The sequence below is a fragment of the Ricinus communis genome, chromosome 6 (genome assembly GCF_019578655.1).
Source record: "Ricinus communis isolate WT05 ecotype wild-type chromosome 6, ASM1957865v1, whole genome shotgun sequence".
NCBI lineage: Eukaryota > Viridiplantae > Streptophyta > Magnoliopsida > Malpighiales > Euphorbiaceae > Ricinus > Ricinus communis.
This window is the reverse complement of record NC_063261.1, coordinates 20954254-20968709: the sequence shown is the minus strand read 5'-3', so window position 1 is coordinate 20968709 and position 14456 is coordinate 20954254. Positions and strand designations below refer to the sequence as shown.

Here is a 14456-nt window from a genome sequence, read left to right as displayed (position 1 = left end):
GTATGAGAGGAGAGGAGAGGAGAGGAGTCAATGAATAAAAATTGTCAAGACCATGTGCAAGGATTACAAGGAATGAGTTGTCCCTACTACCTATTGTAGTCAGCCTTGAGATTTTAATAAATGGTGATGGGCCCAAGAGAACTTTTATGGTTTAGCATGCCATCATCAGCCAGCACATGGGTCCTTAATAATCCTGTTTTTTGTCTTCAGGATAGACATATATAGTATGTGCAAGTCCTCTTCTTCTTGTTTAAAGAATTGACAGATGGAATTACCTACTTTTTTGTCGTACTTGAAACTGACTGACCACAATCTCTGTTGCCATGTCCCATTCTGTTAATCTCCATGATCAAGAATCCCTGTTGTATATATCAACATGGAGCCAAGAAGCATGGCAGAACATAATCCTACTAAACAGGACTCTTATGAAAGTGTATTATTCACTAATAGTAATGCATACTGGCCATCAAATTAATATTTCTATTCCAAATATTAATATGTAGGTTTTAGTGCATTAAATTAACAAAGAGGGTGGCAGTAGACACAAACAAAAGGTATTAAAAGCTGTATCCTATTATCCTTCAAATATAAAAATACTAACATGAAAAGAACAGAAAGCATGACTGATCCCTCTACAAAACAGCATCCCTTTACAAACTTTTCTTTAAGGAAAAAAAGAAAAAAGAAAAAAGGATTTTGTTTTGAAATTTCCTTGCTTTATTGAAATGATACCTCTCAGCTTTTGTTAAGCACGTAGCAGTGAAACTAGATTGTAAATGATCTTGGCTTGATGATAGGTGGCATTGCACTATTACCAACAGATGCTCACTTTAGTTACTTTTATCATTTGCAGCTTTCTTGTATCCTTCTGTCTTCTTCCAAGAATCGATTATGGCTTTTATGAGAAAATTGTCCCCATCCTTCTAGTGTAATCTTGGAAGCAACTTCAGTTTATATCACCAGGATCCTGTTTCCATTTATATTTTCAGTCATAAACTGCATACGGCTTTTAAAAGGCTCTCTATCTGTTCTTAATCTGACAAAAACTTTGGTTTGGTTAGTACTCTGTTGATAATTATAAGCTGAGGTTTGTTGAATTCCAGATCCTTTCTCTAAAAAGCCAAGAACTTTGGTTTGGTATTCTTTTGTAAGTCCAAGCAAAGCTTGTAGTAAGGAGAAGCTGATATTACACAGCAGATATATGCATATTCCTCTAGTTTCTGTATGGTAAAACCCATAAGAAGAACATGCCAAGTGACATAACTATATAAATTTCAAAAAGGGTAACAAACTGTTTTGAACACCCAACTTTACTCCTTTTTCATCCTGCTGCAGCTTTCATAACTCACTACATCTATTGATCTTTCTTTATCTTTTTGCTTCTTTCTTATTTTCTTTTCGTGTTTTTCTTTTTCCTTTTCTTTACCTGCCATCTTTATAGCAATGTGAAGAAATTTTCTGTTCTTTCTAATCTTGTTCTAATCATCCCAGTCATTTCCCCATCCATTTGTATCAGAAGTCTTAGAGTTGTGGCCGTTGCCTGAAACATTTTCTGTTTGATGCCCATTTGGTGGTTTCACTTCATGTTCTTCTCCCCACTCATCATCCCAATCTTGATTCCACCCTCCTGCCATTTCCTCGTCATTCGTTGAGTGAGAGGGTGGTTGCTCCATCTCAAGCTCCTGATATCGGATTCCATCAGTATGCTGTTCATTTTTGCCAATCTTGCAGCAGGCCCATGCTCCTCCGGCAATCAGAATTGTGAAAAACAATAAGTAGACACCATGGATAGGGGATAAATAGATGACATATTGCTTATAAAATTGGCTATATCGTCCTTCCGAACCAATCGGGATTATACATTTCCCATATCCAGCATTTAGTATTATAGATGGACTTCCCTCAACATATGCCAAGATTTTGATCTGGCGAAACAAAAAAAAAAAAGAGGAGAAAGGCAATATACCCTATTAAAGTCTGAGCTCGCTAGGAGCTAATGAAATTGACAAATATCAAAATTCAGTTATCTTAATGTTTCGGACTAACTCATTTCAAATTCTCAATTATTGAAACTCGAAAAAATAAGTAATGAAAGGTTTGGAGATGAACCTTTCTGGATTGTTGTCTGGATACTTGTATCTCTGGGAAAGTAATGTTAATATCTGAGATTACAACATTCACTTTCAGAGGTTCCTCTCCATCATTCTGGACAAGAAGAAACAAACCCTTGGAAGCTACAAGGAAAAAGGAATACTTCAGTGCTACCATTACAGAAGTTAGGAAAGAAAGTACAGATGATAGTGCCAAATCTTGCAGGCATTATCAATTTGCAAAAATCAACGTTCTTGTAGGAAATCTCATAGAAAAAAAAAAATCAGAAAGCTACACTTCCATATAGAATGTACTTGTTACAAATCAAGGTCTCGAACTAGTAAGAGATTCAAATTGAAAGAAATTTTAAGTGGTAATTGTAAAAGAACAAACATTCAACAGTTCTTTGACACTCGCAACACTCGGGATACTGTCTTATCTTTTCGATGATTTACTGATTGAGAATTATTAAACTATAAACTAACAAGTGATATAAATTATTATAAATCAATATGACCAATGAAAAGCCAAAAATTAACAAAAAAAATCCCTTATCAATAAATGGCACAGGCTGTGACACAAGACAACCTGAATCCACTTCAAAAATTCATTAGCCTGGTCCAGAAATTGGGCACTTAGAAATAGATAGGTCAAGAACCAGCAAGGTACATAACACCTTAACTTCATTTAAACTAATAGGAGTCTAGAATTATAACGGGGCATAGTTTGATACAAATCCTCGTTTCCAATATGAGAACTTGGATGGGATCTAAGAAGAAATCTAACTTGTTTTTGAAATATTGAAGTGCATATGACTCACCCCTAATTTTGCAACTGAGTGCCATAGCATACAAACATCTACAATCCATTGTTACACTTTGTTTCTCCACCAGGCCATTGCAAATATCAATCTCTTCTTTCTCCACTAGGGTATCGATGTACTTCAAAATTCCCACAAGGTTGTTTATTGGATGCATTATCATGAGAAATTGAAGAAAAATTGCACTGAAACTACCTTTTTAACTCCTAGCTATTGTTGTGCTAAGGAACCTGGTTCCAGTATTAGAATAAGGAGTTACTTTTGAGGAAAGCTCCATGGACCTGGCCTATTCTTATTTATGTCTGAGTTGATCATGATATCCAGCACTATCGGTCACAACTGGAATTTAAAGGTAGGAACTGCAGTACTCTCTCCACAAGAATACATGCAGGGCCAAAAGTAAATCAGAATCAAACTAGGGAAGACATGACTATAAACTGAAGAGCAAAAAGAAAACACATCCATAGAAGAGGAATCTTGCAACAAAAAGATATAAAGTTGAGTACTAGAAAAATCCAACTAGCTTGGGATTAAGGAATAGTTGAGTAAAAGGAAAGTAATTTTGAGGCTGGAGGACAAACAAATATATCCTGGAATCAGGTTTAATCATTAACCGGTTTCTTCTTGCATTCTCAAGTGAAATAAACATCCACCATAAAAAGCAAATCTATCTTCTGTGAGATTCATGATTTAACCAAGCTCATCATCTATGAATATTAATCAAAATCAGTTCAAGATATCAAATCTGAGAGCAATGCAAGGTCCATTAACTTTCAAATTTATTCTACTTTTTCTGTTTCTTTCTTCAAGATAGTTAAAGCCAGAAAGCTTGAAACTCGGACACAAATCACTCAATGGCCGCAGCATGTTAAAAACTATTAACCAAAGTGGCTTGATTATTAATCAATGGCGTAAAGTGTGAGGTGATAAAACCACTTATGAAAACCACCATTAAGAATTATGGAATTTTAGAATTATGAAATTTTCTTTCGATGACCAACTAAATGGGCAACATTAGATAATAGGACATTGACAAAATATCTGCTTGCGCAGAAGAAGATTCCACAAGGAATATGTGAAATGGTATTATCAACTTAGACATGCTGTGAGGATAAGATGTGAATCAAAATGAATAATTCGATGGATAGAGATCACAAGAAGAGGTGCAGATAGAACTTTTTATGTCTGTAAGATATCAATATTCTGGCTTTTCATAGGATATATAGATAAAAACATATCCTTTTTCTTAAAGTAACAAAAAAGCTGCTGTTTTTTTAAGAACCTGAATGAAAGAATAAAGCCATGAATTGGACTGGTTAATCTCTCAACACCTAGTACCAGAACCATTCGCTATAATCTGGAGTAACAAATCATTCCTCTATAAGTACAAGTTTAATATCAACTGTTAAAAGACTTGCAATTTCCTTTCATTGCAGGACAAGAATGAAGATACTCACTCATTTCCCTCTCCTAAATATACTTTCACACCAATAATGATCGTTTAACCAACAAAACTAAGCACACACTCTTTTGGAGAATTTGTAGATATCCTAAATTGCAAGTTATGAAAAGCATAATTGTTTGATTAATAAAGGTGAAATTAGTAAACATGAGCACAATGCTCTCTCTTATTGGGGGTTCAAAAATTGCTTCTGTCATAGGTGGAAAATCAGTCAGGATTCCCTGGAAGCTAATCCAGATACATTGGTGAAGCTGCGATTCTTTTCATTTTAGAAAAAGTTAAGAAAGCTATAGCAAGAGTATATCCTCAAAAAAATTTGTTCTCAAACTTTATGTTATAGTTCTACAGAGTTTCCTTATTAAAATGCTTTCCTAGGACTCTCTTCCAAAACACTCGTGTCAATTTCAAAAAAGAATTCTGACTGCTACATTTACATGAGTTTCAAAAGAACAAACATAAACCTGTCCTCTAGTAATCAAAGAAAGTAGTGAAATCTGCTACAACCCGCACAAGAAATATATGAAAAGAGAGTCAAATTAAGGGTAAAGATGCAAACTTCACTCGACTCACCACCAGAAGAAGAAATACTGAGGCAAGCAGTCAAGTTATTGAGGTCATGACAAATTGTTGTTGAGGAATTAGGACACCTTTCATCAGTTAATGCAACAATTGGCTGTGGACTAGGCGATGGAGAGATCTAAAAACCACCCGAAAACAAGAAGAAGAAGAAGAACATTAAAATGTCAAATTTCAAACACCCAGAAATAAAAGCAACAAACTTTTCAATTTCCAAGACTGAAACATATATACCTGTGGAGACAGATGATTGGCACGGGATATGCTGGCAGTGATGAATACAATCAAGAAAATAATACCAACTCTGATATGCATAGCTCAGCTCTGAATTAAAGTCACAATTGCTTAAGAAAAGGTTCTACCTTGTTCGAACACAAAGATTGAATTTGAAGAATCAAAGTCATAAGAAAATTCCTACAGCTAAATGGAAAATTAACAAAAGCCATAAAAGAAAAAAGTTATATAAAAGTCAAAAGTCAATGCCGCTTTCAGTCTCAAATGTTCTTCTTCTTCTCCTTCTTCTTGGTCTCTTTCCCCTCTTCTTCTTTGTAAGCTCCGTAATGGATTCAAATCCTCTACAATCACCACCACTATACTTGCTTTAACAATGCTGACGTGGACAAGTAATAAGCCAAACGTCCGGTCCCACATCAGGCTACTTGTTTCCTCGTATTGACCTGAATACACTGAATTGCTTTAACCATCACAAATTCCTCGTCTCCCTGTCTGATACTGATACTAAACGCCACCGTTTTTCGACTCCGCATAAACGTCACCGTTTCTCAGCTTTTTTTTTTTTTCCGAGGGCTCTGAAATGAAATTCATTTCACACTCAAATTTCACAATTTCATGCCCAATTCAACAAAATTAGGGTTCCAATTTCTTATGTAAACTTTTTATAAATTATGTCAGCAGAGGAAATCTCCCAAAACGGTCTTAATACCCAATTCGTGTTCCAAGACGATCCTTTACGCTTTAATTGCGGACCTACAAATCGCCGAGTCGGCGGCGATCCGGGTCCCAAAACCACAACCCGTGAACTTGCCGGTTTCATAGACGACAAGCTTTTCTCTTCTTCTGCCGCCACAAACGACCGTTATTTCCCCTCTGGACCTGAATTCCCGCGCAATATGTACCGAAACTGGAACGGAAACGGAAACGGAAACGGAACTAGCGGTGAAGAATCAGACGGTGATGACGCGGAAGATGAAGACATGGATGATGATGATGAAGATGACGACGTGGAGGGTGGTGATGATAACAGTAATAGTAATAATGATAAAAGCAATATCAATAAGGCTACCACTACCACTACGAGCACTACTACTGGTAATAATAATGTAGATAAAATTATTGGAAATGGAAATGGAAAGCCAAAACAACATTCTTCTTTTGGTGAGTATTGAGTTAATTTAGCTTTGCAGCTCTATTTTTGGAAATTTGAATCTTCTCTATTTGGGTTTTTCAAAAGATTTTTATTTATTTATTTATTAGTAGGGGGAGTGATGGTGATGAAAGATGGAGGTGGAAGTATAGGGCAAACTGGGAATAATAATAATGCAGTGACGATTGCAGAGGCAGATGGGGAGATTTATTACTCGCAGTATTTGCAGGCAAATGAAGGGTCTGGTAATGGTGGGAAAGATATGGCTTTGGAGAATGGTTGTGGCTTTAGTGGAAGAAAAGAAGCTTCTTCTTTTTCATCTGACTCTGGTGATTCTTTGAGAGCCATTCTATCTGACCCTGTCACGTTAGTCTCTTTCATTCTATTTGTATGTTTATTTCATTTGTTTTATTTCTGTTTCTCAAACTATGCACTGTAGTATTCCTTTTTTTTTTCTTTTCTTTTTTGGTTTTTTCTTGGCTTTGATTTGTTTTTGTAAATTTGCTACTTGCTAGTGTTTTTACTTGTGTTATTATATTTATGTTAGCTTTTGCATTCAGGGGAGCTCTAATGGATGATGCAATGATATTGCCATGTGGACATTCTTTTGGTGTTGGTGGAATACAGCATATTATCAGAACGGTATGTTCTTTGTCAAAGACCTTTTTTTGTCTTTGGTCTTTGGAATCATTCAATTCAATTTGCTGCTGTGGGGCAAATGACAAGAATTTTGATACCTGGTAAACTTTCTTGAGCATGTTGAAGAATCATGCATTGACTGTGGTTAAATGTATTTTAACTATGAATTTGCTAGTTATTCCTTGATGCTCTAAGTTATTGAAGAGTTTCTAATGCAACTATTAATTGATTTGAAACATTACACTTTCGACCTGCTGGATATGCTTGCTTGCATGAATATATTTTTGGCATTGACATTTGCTTTTCGCACGTCTTACACACAAGCTGTATGAGATGTGCATGTTTGTCATTCGAGTCTGATTTTGGAACTATATTACCTTTGATGCTCTGTTTGCGTGTGTCTGTGCTGCTTATCAATGTTATTACCTTTATATCAAAATGATTTTGATTTTATCTTGCAACATGCTTTCAGAAAGCTTGTTACACTTGCTCCCAGTCAACAACTGAAGACTCAGTTGCTCCTAATCTTTGTAAGTGACAATTTTGTTGTTCTTACTTCACTTCGATTTTAAAGTTTTGGTGAAATATTCCTTAGAAAGATAGCTCATTTTATCGATTAAGAGTTCTGGTAAGAATTTTTTTGATGTCATAGACGTATATTTGGTACAGTAAAAACAAACATAAAACATTGAATATGAAATCACAGTTATCATTCCCCTTATTGTGGTTTTCTGTGCTTGTACGTGTACAGCCCTCAGAGCTGCAGTGCAGGCATTTCGCCGGGAAGAAGAGTTACAATTTTATCGCTCATCCAAAAGGAAGAGAGAGAGGTTTGACCAGGTTTGTCATCTTGCCATGGGTTTTCTAGGGATATTTCTTATTAAAAGGACATAAGAGTAATTTACTACATTTAGGAATACGGAAAAGAAAGATGATTGAGAAGCCTTTTTCTGTGGTCGTGGCAGTTAATTCTGAACTGTTTCTTATGTTTCTTTTAGATGGCCTGATCCTTTCCTCTGGAAGCGTGTTACTGAATTACTGCTTTTCGATATTCTCAAATTGCTAGTTCACTTTCCCCTATTTGTCTCCCTGCTTCGTGTCATCTAGGATCTTGCTGTTTTTCCACCTTTATCTGTGCTTGTGCTATTTTTAACTATTTCCCTTGAATATAATTGTTTTTTCTGTCATGTAGGATAAGGGTGGTTTTGGTGATTCGACTGCAATGGATGCCCCAAGGGGTCGGGGAGTGCAGTTCCCATTTGCCGTGACAGATCGGGTTATTATAAAGGTTCTTTCCATCCCATAATAGCTTCGAACTTTTGGTTGCATTCCAGGTTGTTGCTTAATTCAAATTAATGTAAGAGCAAATGAATGAATCAGGGAAACAAGAGGACACCACAGCGATTTGTTGGACGTGAGGCTGTTGTGACAACACAGTGTTTAAATGGATGGTTCGTTTTTTTCTTGCTCTCTCCTTATTCGATTGTAGCATATTTAAGGTTTGACATATTATTTGAAATTAAGAAAGCTTGTCACGAATTGCTTTCTTCTTAAAATAAATGCATTGCTCTTTGTTATCATTTGCACTTACATGTGTTATTACACGTCCACATCTTTATCCAGAAATTGCTTCAACTGTAGTGGGCTTTTCCCAGTCTTTTTTTTCTTGGCTTTAAACCCTTTGTTCCCTTTAGAGGAATGTCTGCCAAGTTATATTTATCTTCTTCCTTAGAAGCACATGGAGACTATAAAATCTGAAGCAAAAAGTTCTGTAAATTGATTTGATCCCAGTGCAAGGATGTCAAGAAGGATAATATAATGGTGGATCAGGCTTAATGATGTTTTAGGATCCATGTGAACCTGTATCATTGGAGATCAAACTTTGTCAATTGAAAATGCAGTTTTATTCAGTTGGGGATGTTATACAGGTAGAAAATGTTCCCATGTAAAAGCCGAGGTTGTTCCTTACTGATGTATGTTGGGCACAGGTATGTGGTGAAGACATTGGATAATGCAGAGAGTGTAAAGTTGCAGTATCGATCACTGGCCAAAGTTTCAGACGCCCCATCTGGTAAAGCGTTGTCCAGCAAGATACCCCCAAATTGGCTTTAGTCCTTATACAAAACGAGGCAGCAGTATGTTATCAAAATGCCACGTTAACACTTAATCTAACTTGTATGTTATAGGTTGCTTGTACTCTTTCTATATTGTATTCCATACAGGCAAATATGGTCATATGAAGGCTGTGTAAATTATAGAGGCCCTGATACAGTGTAATCAAAAAGAACCCAGAAATGTGATTTGAGATGTGAACAATATGTTGTCATTTTTGTTTCACATATTAGTGCAGTTGTCTTTGCATTACTTATATTTCTATACATATGATGTCATGTAACCATTTTTGTTTTGGGTTTATAATATCGTCACAAGTGGTCAACTCAATTTGGCACTGCTTGATGCAATTTTATATGTGCCTGTGATGTTATGCTTAAACATATAGTAAAACATCTGAGACTTGGTGCTCCCTCCAAAACAAGTTCACCAGAAAAAACCAGATTATGCTTTTGAGTTGCATTCTGGGACGTGACTTCAGAAGTAAACTGGTGTTTAGTGCCCTGCGGGGACCATGGCATTGGTCTACAGGATCATAGAACCTTCATCCTTCTATCCTGATTCTGCAACACCTGATATACTAGAATCCCAAGTTTTTAGCTTTCATCCAATTGATTATCCTGCCAAAAATCTCGTAAAAAGAGAAACTTAAAAAAGAAAGAAAAATGTAACATTATCATCAGTAAATGTTTTTAAAATTACATTCTGCCACTACTCACTCCTCAAATTATGCAAACTACATTTCTAGCAATTAGATTCTACCATTTTTTTGGTAAAGCTGACAATAATTTAAACAACAGAAAAAGCTAAAACAGCCTCGCTTCTAATGTTACAAATGCAAAGCTGCATAGCCTTTTAAAATTAAAGACCTGATCAGTAGTTTGCTGAAATGCACAAGGACTTTTCAAGATTTAGAATTAGGCAATCCACCACAGTAGAAATAAGAGACACAGCAACATTGTTGGCTGATTTTGACACCAATATTAAAAGCAATAGATCAAAAGCAAGATACATTCTCCTTTGACATCAAAAGACTGCAGGTTGAATAGATGGAAGCCGCAGCAGCTCTAACTGCTAACTCCCTTTCAGTGCTGTCTGCTTTCCCGATTCTGCACCACAAGAAAATGATAACACTAAAAACTGTACAACACACGGCATATGGGGAACCCCAACCCCGAGGAAAAATATGGCAATAAATATATTAGTTTATGACATGATTGTATAGACAAAAAACTGCCTTCTGTGTGTTCCAACCTCCCAGTCACAAAGATCCATGGGAGTTAATCCACATTGAACCAGTTGATTAAGAAAATTATATCTTTTTTCTGTTTTAACATCAAAGAAATTAATCATAGGCCTTTTTGCCTTAGTACATGCACTAGGAAAAATAACTGGTACCTATTAAAGGTGGAAAAAAAAGGCAGAACATTGCCACTGAAGCTGAAAAAAGAAATTCATACGTTATTTTGCTGCATTCCAAAATCACCTAAAAATAAGAATTTGAAAATGATGAAAAGGGAACTAGATCTTTTTCAAATTATTGTGAGGATCTATGTTCTTGACAATGAAGCCTGTAATAAATAAATTTCATCCACCAGAGCAGTAAACCTTTTAGCCATGCAAGATAAAAGTTGAACAATCATTCAGTACTGATGATCATACCGGATTTTCTTTTATTATGCCTATGTGAAGACCAATACCATACTGATCATTGTTCTTTTTCTCATGAGATAAGGCAGGGGTATAATTTATATGTATACCATCCAAAAGAAAGTAAAAATTTTAAAACCAAGTTTGCATATGCAATTTAAAACACTAGGCAGATACCGCAGATCCAACCATAATTGGCACATATTTAAAAATGGCAACTGCAATCACAACAGCAATTTATAGTTATAAAAGCTTCACCTGGTGTAATTTTCTGATGTTTCCTGCTGTTGGAAACCAAACATTGGGTTCCATAGGAAATTTTGTAGCCCCTGATCACAATGCAGTTGCATTTCTTTTACTTGGTTCAACCAACTTTCCTGCAATTGATACCATCAGAGAAGGTTATAATGGTCGGAAACAGACCTCATTAACAAAACAAAATCTGAATTAGAGTTCTATACAGGTTATTAGATTAAAAAAAGAACTTGACGAGTGCTGCGTAAGCATTTTTTTCTTTTAAGAAAAGATCATCATATTCCATTGACTTGTAAATGCATGAAAAAACAACTCCAGTAAAATTACATTTTTTCTCTTCAAAAAGAATCAGGCAATCCCAGTATTCGGGAAACAGCATAATTATATTTGTGGGAGTCTTGATAAGCAACAGTATGATCACTTCTCTCATTCTTACAAGTTGTTTCTCTTCTTCAGAAAGCGCCTTATCCATCTGATGAAATAGTGTGGTCCATCTTGCTTGATGCATGGCAGATATGGTATTGTTGGAAAGTCCATCGGATGAATGTTTCATGATGTAAGGATCATTCTCTTGATTGGATGGGAATTCTTTAGATATTAGAAAGGGCAATTCTGTTTTAATTACGGCTCCAACTCTCTTCTTACTACGCCGCAGTGCTACAAATACAGAAGATATTTTATCAAAATACAGAATCATGCAATCTACTTATAACCTCACTACTTTGTTCAAATAAATGACAACAACCTGAGAGGCGTCCTTTAATATCTTGATGAAGAAGCTCTAGCCATTGAGAAGCAACACTAGCAGCTGAAAGTCCAGAAAAACAGTTAGTTCAACTGAAGTGTTCTCACTTTATTGTTGCTCAAAACATTTCAAGTGAAAACAGTAATGTCCAAATATTTGAAAAGTATACAACTAATGTACTATTCTACACTTGAAAGTCATCCCTCATCTATCCCAGTTTCTTCATACGTGAAGTGCATATATGAAAACATAGTTTCTTGAATTACGCACCTCTTACAGAAAGAGAAGAGATGCTAGTGCCATTTGTTGACTCCTCATTAGAAAAAGTACTAGATTCCTCAGATGCCTTGGTCGATGTTGATAACTTCAGTGCTATAGTATCACCATCCAAGACATGGGTGGAGTGTGAGGCAGAATTTTTACCAGATACCTTGTCTATCATGCTGAAGTCACCCTCTCCACCTAATATATGGTACCCTCCTATTTGCTTGCTCCCAGATAAAATAGATGAACCCCCAATTCCTTGAGAAAAATTTAATCGATGAATTCCTGAATCAATCATATTACTGATTTCTTTTGTTGCAGTTTTTACACAGGTTTCTTGTTTAGTTTCAACATGACCATTTTCGACTTTTTCAGACCTCACTAAGGCCTCTATTATGGAGTGAACTTGTTTTTTGTTCCTCACGTGATTGATAATCCCAGGATTCAATCCATTTAACAGTCCGCTTGGTGCAGCAATTTTTGTGAATCTATCGACTTGTTCTTTCTTTGCAAGCTCCATCCTTTTCTTGAGAACATCATTCTTGTTTTTCCGCCCACGTTGTTTTGGCATTGGTATACCTCCATGTGAAGATGAGACTAGACCACTTTGAAATGAAATGCCCCCATGAGAAGATGAGAGAAACCCATTTTGTTTCATCTCCGTCCAAACTTTCAATGGATCTTTCCCCTCCACTGGACCTGTTGTACTACCACACTCAGAAAGGTCCCTTCTTAACTTCAATTGATCTTGATTTTTGGAAGAGTCTTGGTTCATAGAACTACTAACATCGTCTTCATTTAGATCCAAGCCAATCCCTCCAGAGCTTACACATCTCTCATCATGTTCTCTATCATGCTTCTTGAGCAAGAGAACTTTGTTATAATTCTCATTGCGTTTTGGACTACCATCGCTAGGTGAAACATTAGCGATGCAAGCTTCACTATTGAGATCCAATGACCTATGGCCAGGATTGACCTCAACTGGTACCGCAGTTTTTCCGCTTATTTCTACTTGAGAAGCAGACAGGTCCAAGGTCACAGGCACATTGGTAACTTGTGATATCTCTGCACTCAACTGATTTTGGGAACCAGCTTCTCTAATCTTCAAATGATGGGCGCTGGTTTCTGTGGCATTTTAAAGCGCACAAAACAACTGAGTTTAAGCTTTAAATATAATGCCTAAATAAGGACTCCTAGACATGACAATTAAGTTGTAAGTCCTAGGAATGCAACACCATGGCAGATGTGTAGTATACATGACATGATTAGAACAGTATGTCACAGAACAACCGAAAAGTTGAAGAGAAGTGCAATATTCCAGAAAGGAACACAAAGCAAGACAGAATTTGGGAAATGAAAAAACTAGTATTCTTTTATTATTCCAATAAACTCAATTGTATCAAAATATTTAATAGAAAAAAAAAAATTACCTTGAGACCTCAACACAAAATTAAGATCTCTCATTTTGATCCGCTTAAGAGCACTTTCTTGTTTCTCTCCCAATTCACAACTGATCCGCTTCTCTCCAATCACCTAAAACAAACTCAAAAGTAAAGGAAAGTCATTTAAGACCAGATTAAAACAAAAACAAAAAATTCTCTCAAAACTCAAAAGCACCATGAATTATAAAAGACAACCTTAGAATCAGATCCGGGCAACCCTAAATCGCCTTGATTCTTCATTATCCTGAAAACCCAGTTAAAGGCAAAGCGTTTTTCAGGCCCAGATCAACCCTTTTTGTCTCTAATTCAGTAATTCATGAAACCCAGTCCAAAGTTAAGACTTTTAGGACTAACCATTGAATGAAATAATGAAACAAAAAAAAAGATTAAAATTTATTAATCAAGATTGTGTCTTTTTCAAATGGGTCCTAAGTAAACTTCAGATTGATTAGAGAATGGTGGGTTAGGGTTGCAAAAAGGGAGATATGTGTTTGAAATTGTTAATGATTTTTCGAATTGGAGAGAGAGATAAAAAAGAGAGCGCGCTTTACATAATAAGGGCATTAGTAAATTGTTTTATGGTTAAAATGAAGGTAAACAAACGGGGGAGTGTCTGTTTTGCTGTTCAAATTCAAAAACGAGGTTGGAGGGATTTTGGTTTTAGTTTGGTTTGGGCCTAAATTTCCGGCATTTGCCACCTGCTCCTTCTTATAATAGCCTACAGGCTATAGGCTCTGTTTGGGTTCCTTCATTCTCTAGCTAAATGTGGTGGTATGGGTATGCTTGGGCAAAGGGTTCTCTTATCAAGTTTAGGCCCAACGAAATCCACAAACACCAACTCCTTTCTTAGGGAGGGGATTATGTTATGCCTTAAAATTCACCAAGTCAAAATTCCACTAATATCTATCTTTACATTAATGAAAGTATTAACGTGTATCATTTAATAGTAATTTTAATGCATCTACATCCCATACAATGATGGGATACCTATTTCTTAACGGTGGTGAAAATCAAGT

At 36.0% G+C, this 14456-nt stretch overlaps 3 protein-coding genes across 8 annotated transcripts; 1 reads left to right on the top strand and 2 right to left on the bottom strand.

Annotated features, from left to right (window-relative positions):
* Positions 1-1107: 1107 nt before the first annotated feature.
* LOC8288965 lies at positions 1108-5491 on the bottom strand. 2 transcript variants are annotated; one of them, XM_015720277.2, is made up of 4 exons: positions 5184-5491; positions 4944-5070; positions 2110-2234; positions 1108-1925 (listed from the first exon to the last, which is right to left on the bottom strand). In XM_015720277.2, exons 1-4 carry the CDS (start codon positions 5262-5264, stop codon positions 1479-1481), a joined length of 780 nt encoding a protein of 259 aa, XP_015575763.1. In that variant the 5' UTR covers positions 5265-5491; the 3' UTR covers positions 1108-1478. The 2 variants fall into 2 exon arrangements, with proteins under 2 accessions (XP_015575763.1, XP_048231391.1); XM_048375434.1 differs by lacking the exons at positions 4944-5070; positions 5184-5491 and adding an exon at positions 2912-3215.
* Positions 5492-5669: 178 nt separating this feature from the next.
* Positions 5670-9309, top strand: LOC8288966 (U-box domain-containing protein 62). Of its 3 annotated transcripts, none has more exons than XM_015720276.3 (8): positions 5670-6344; positions 6447-6699; positions 6894-6975; positions 7445-7502; positions 7724-7812; positions 8165-8260; positions 8353-8423; positions 8961-9309. In XM_015720276.3, the coding sequence occupies exons 1-8, from the start codon at positions 5855-5857 to the stop codon at positions 9082-9084; spliced, it is 1263 nt and encodes a 420-aa protein (XP_015575762.2). In that variant the 5' UTR covers positions 5670-5854; the 3' UTR covers positions 9085-9309. The 3 variants fall into 3 exon arrangements, with proteins under 3 accessions (XP_015575762.2, XP_015575761.2, XP_048231386.1); XM_015720275.3 differs by having other exon boundaries at positions 6444-6699; XM_048375429.1 differs by having other exon boundaries at positions 6444-6699; positions 8901-9037.
* A 423-nt stretch (positions 9310-9732) lies between these two features.
* Positions 9733-14179, bottom strand: LOC8288967. 3 transcript variants are annotated; one of them, XM_015720274.3, is made up of 8 exons: positions 13636-14175; positions 13429-13531; positions 12005-13123; positions 11735-11797; positions 11426-11646; positions 10993-11111; positions 10483-10524; positions 9733-10193 (listed from the first exon to the last, which is right to left on the bottom strand). In XM_015720274.3, the coding sequence occupies exons 1-8, from the start codon at positions 13678-13680 to the stop codon at positions 10082-10084; spliced, it is 1824 nt and encodes a 607-aa protein (XP_015575760.1). In that variant the 5' UTR covers positions 13681-14175; the 3' UTR covers positions 9733-10081. The 3 variants fall into 3 exon arrangements, with proteins under 3 accessions (XP_015575760.1, XP_002520882.1, XP_048231384.1); XM_002520836.4 differs by lacking the exon at positions 10483-10524 and having other exon boundaries at positions 13636-14172; XM_048375427.1 differs by lacking the exons at positions 9733-10193; positions 10483-10524 and having other exon boundaries at positions 10987-11111; positions 11317-11646; positions 13636-14179.
* Between the last annotated feature and the right edge of the window lie 277 nt (positions 14180-14456).

Excerpts from the sequence above, each read along its gene's own strand:
- LOC8288965 (XM_015720277.2), bottom strand. The coding sequence starts at position 5,264 with ATGCATATCAGAGTTGGTATTATTTTCTTGATTGTATTCATCACTGCC. Across the intron at positions 5,071-5,183 it reads CCAATCATCTGTCTCCACAG|ATCTCTCCATCGCCTAGTCC; the intron begins GTATATATGTTT and ends GGTGGTTTTTAG. Across the intron at positions 2,235-4,943 it reads CAGTATTTCTTCTTCTGGTG|CTTCCAAGGGTTTGTTTCTT; the intron begins GTGAGTCGAGTG and ends TTTTCCTTGTAG.
- LOC8288966 (XM_015720275.3), top strand. The coding sequence starts at position 5,855 with ATGTCAGCAGAGGAAATCTCCCAAAACGGTCTTAATACCCAATTCGTG. Across the intron at positions 6,976-7,444 it reads TACAGCATATTATCAGAACG|AAAGCTTGTTACACTTGCTC; the intron begins GTATGTTCTTTG and ends ACATGCTTTCAG. Across the intron at positions 8,424-8,960 it reads ACACAGTGTTTAAATGGATG|GTATGTGGTGAAGACATTGG; the intron begins GTTCGTTTTTTT and ends TGTTGGGCACAG.
- LOC8288967 (XM_015720274.3), bottom strand. The coding sequence starts at position 13,680 with ATGAAGAATCAAGGCGATTTAGGGTTGCCCGGATCTGATTCTAAG. Across the intron at positions 11,798-12,004 it reads CTCTTCTCTTTCTGTAAGAG|CTGCTAGTGTTGCTTCTCAA; the intron begins GTGCGTAATTCA and ends CTGGACTTTCAG. Across the intron at positions 11,647-11,734 it reads TATTAAAGGACGCCTCTCAG|CACTGCGGCGTAGTAAGAAG; the intron begins GTTGTTGTCATT and ends CTGTATTTGTAG.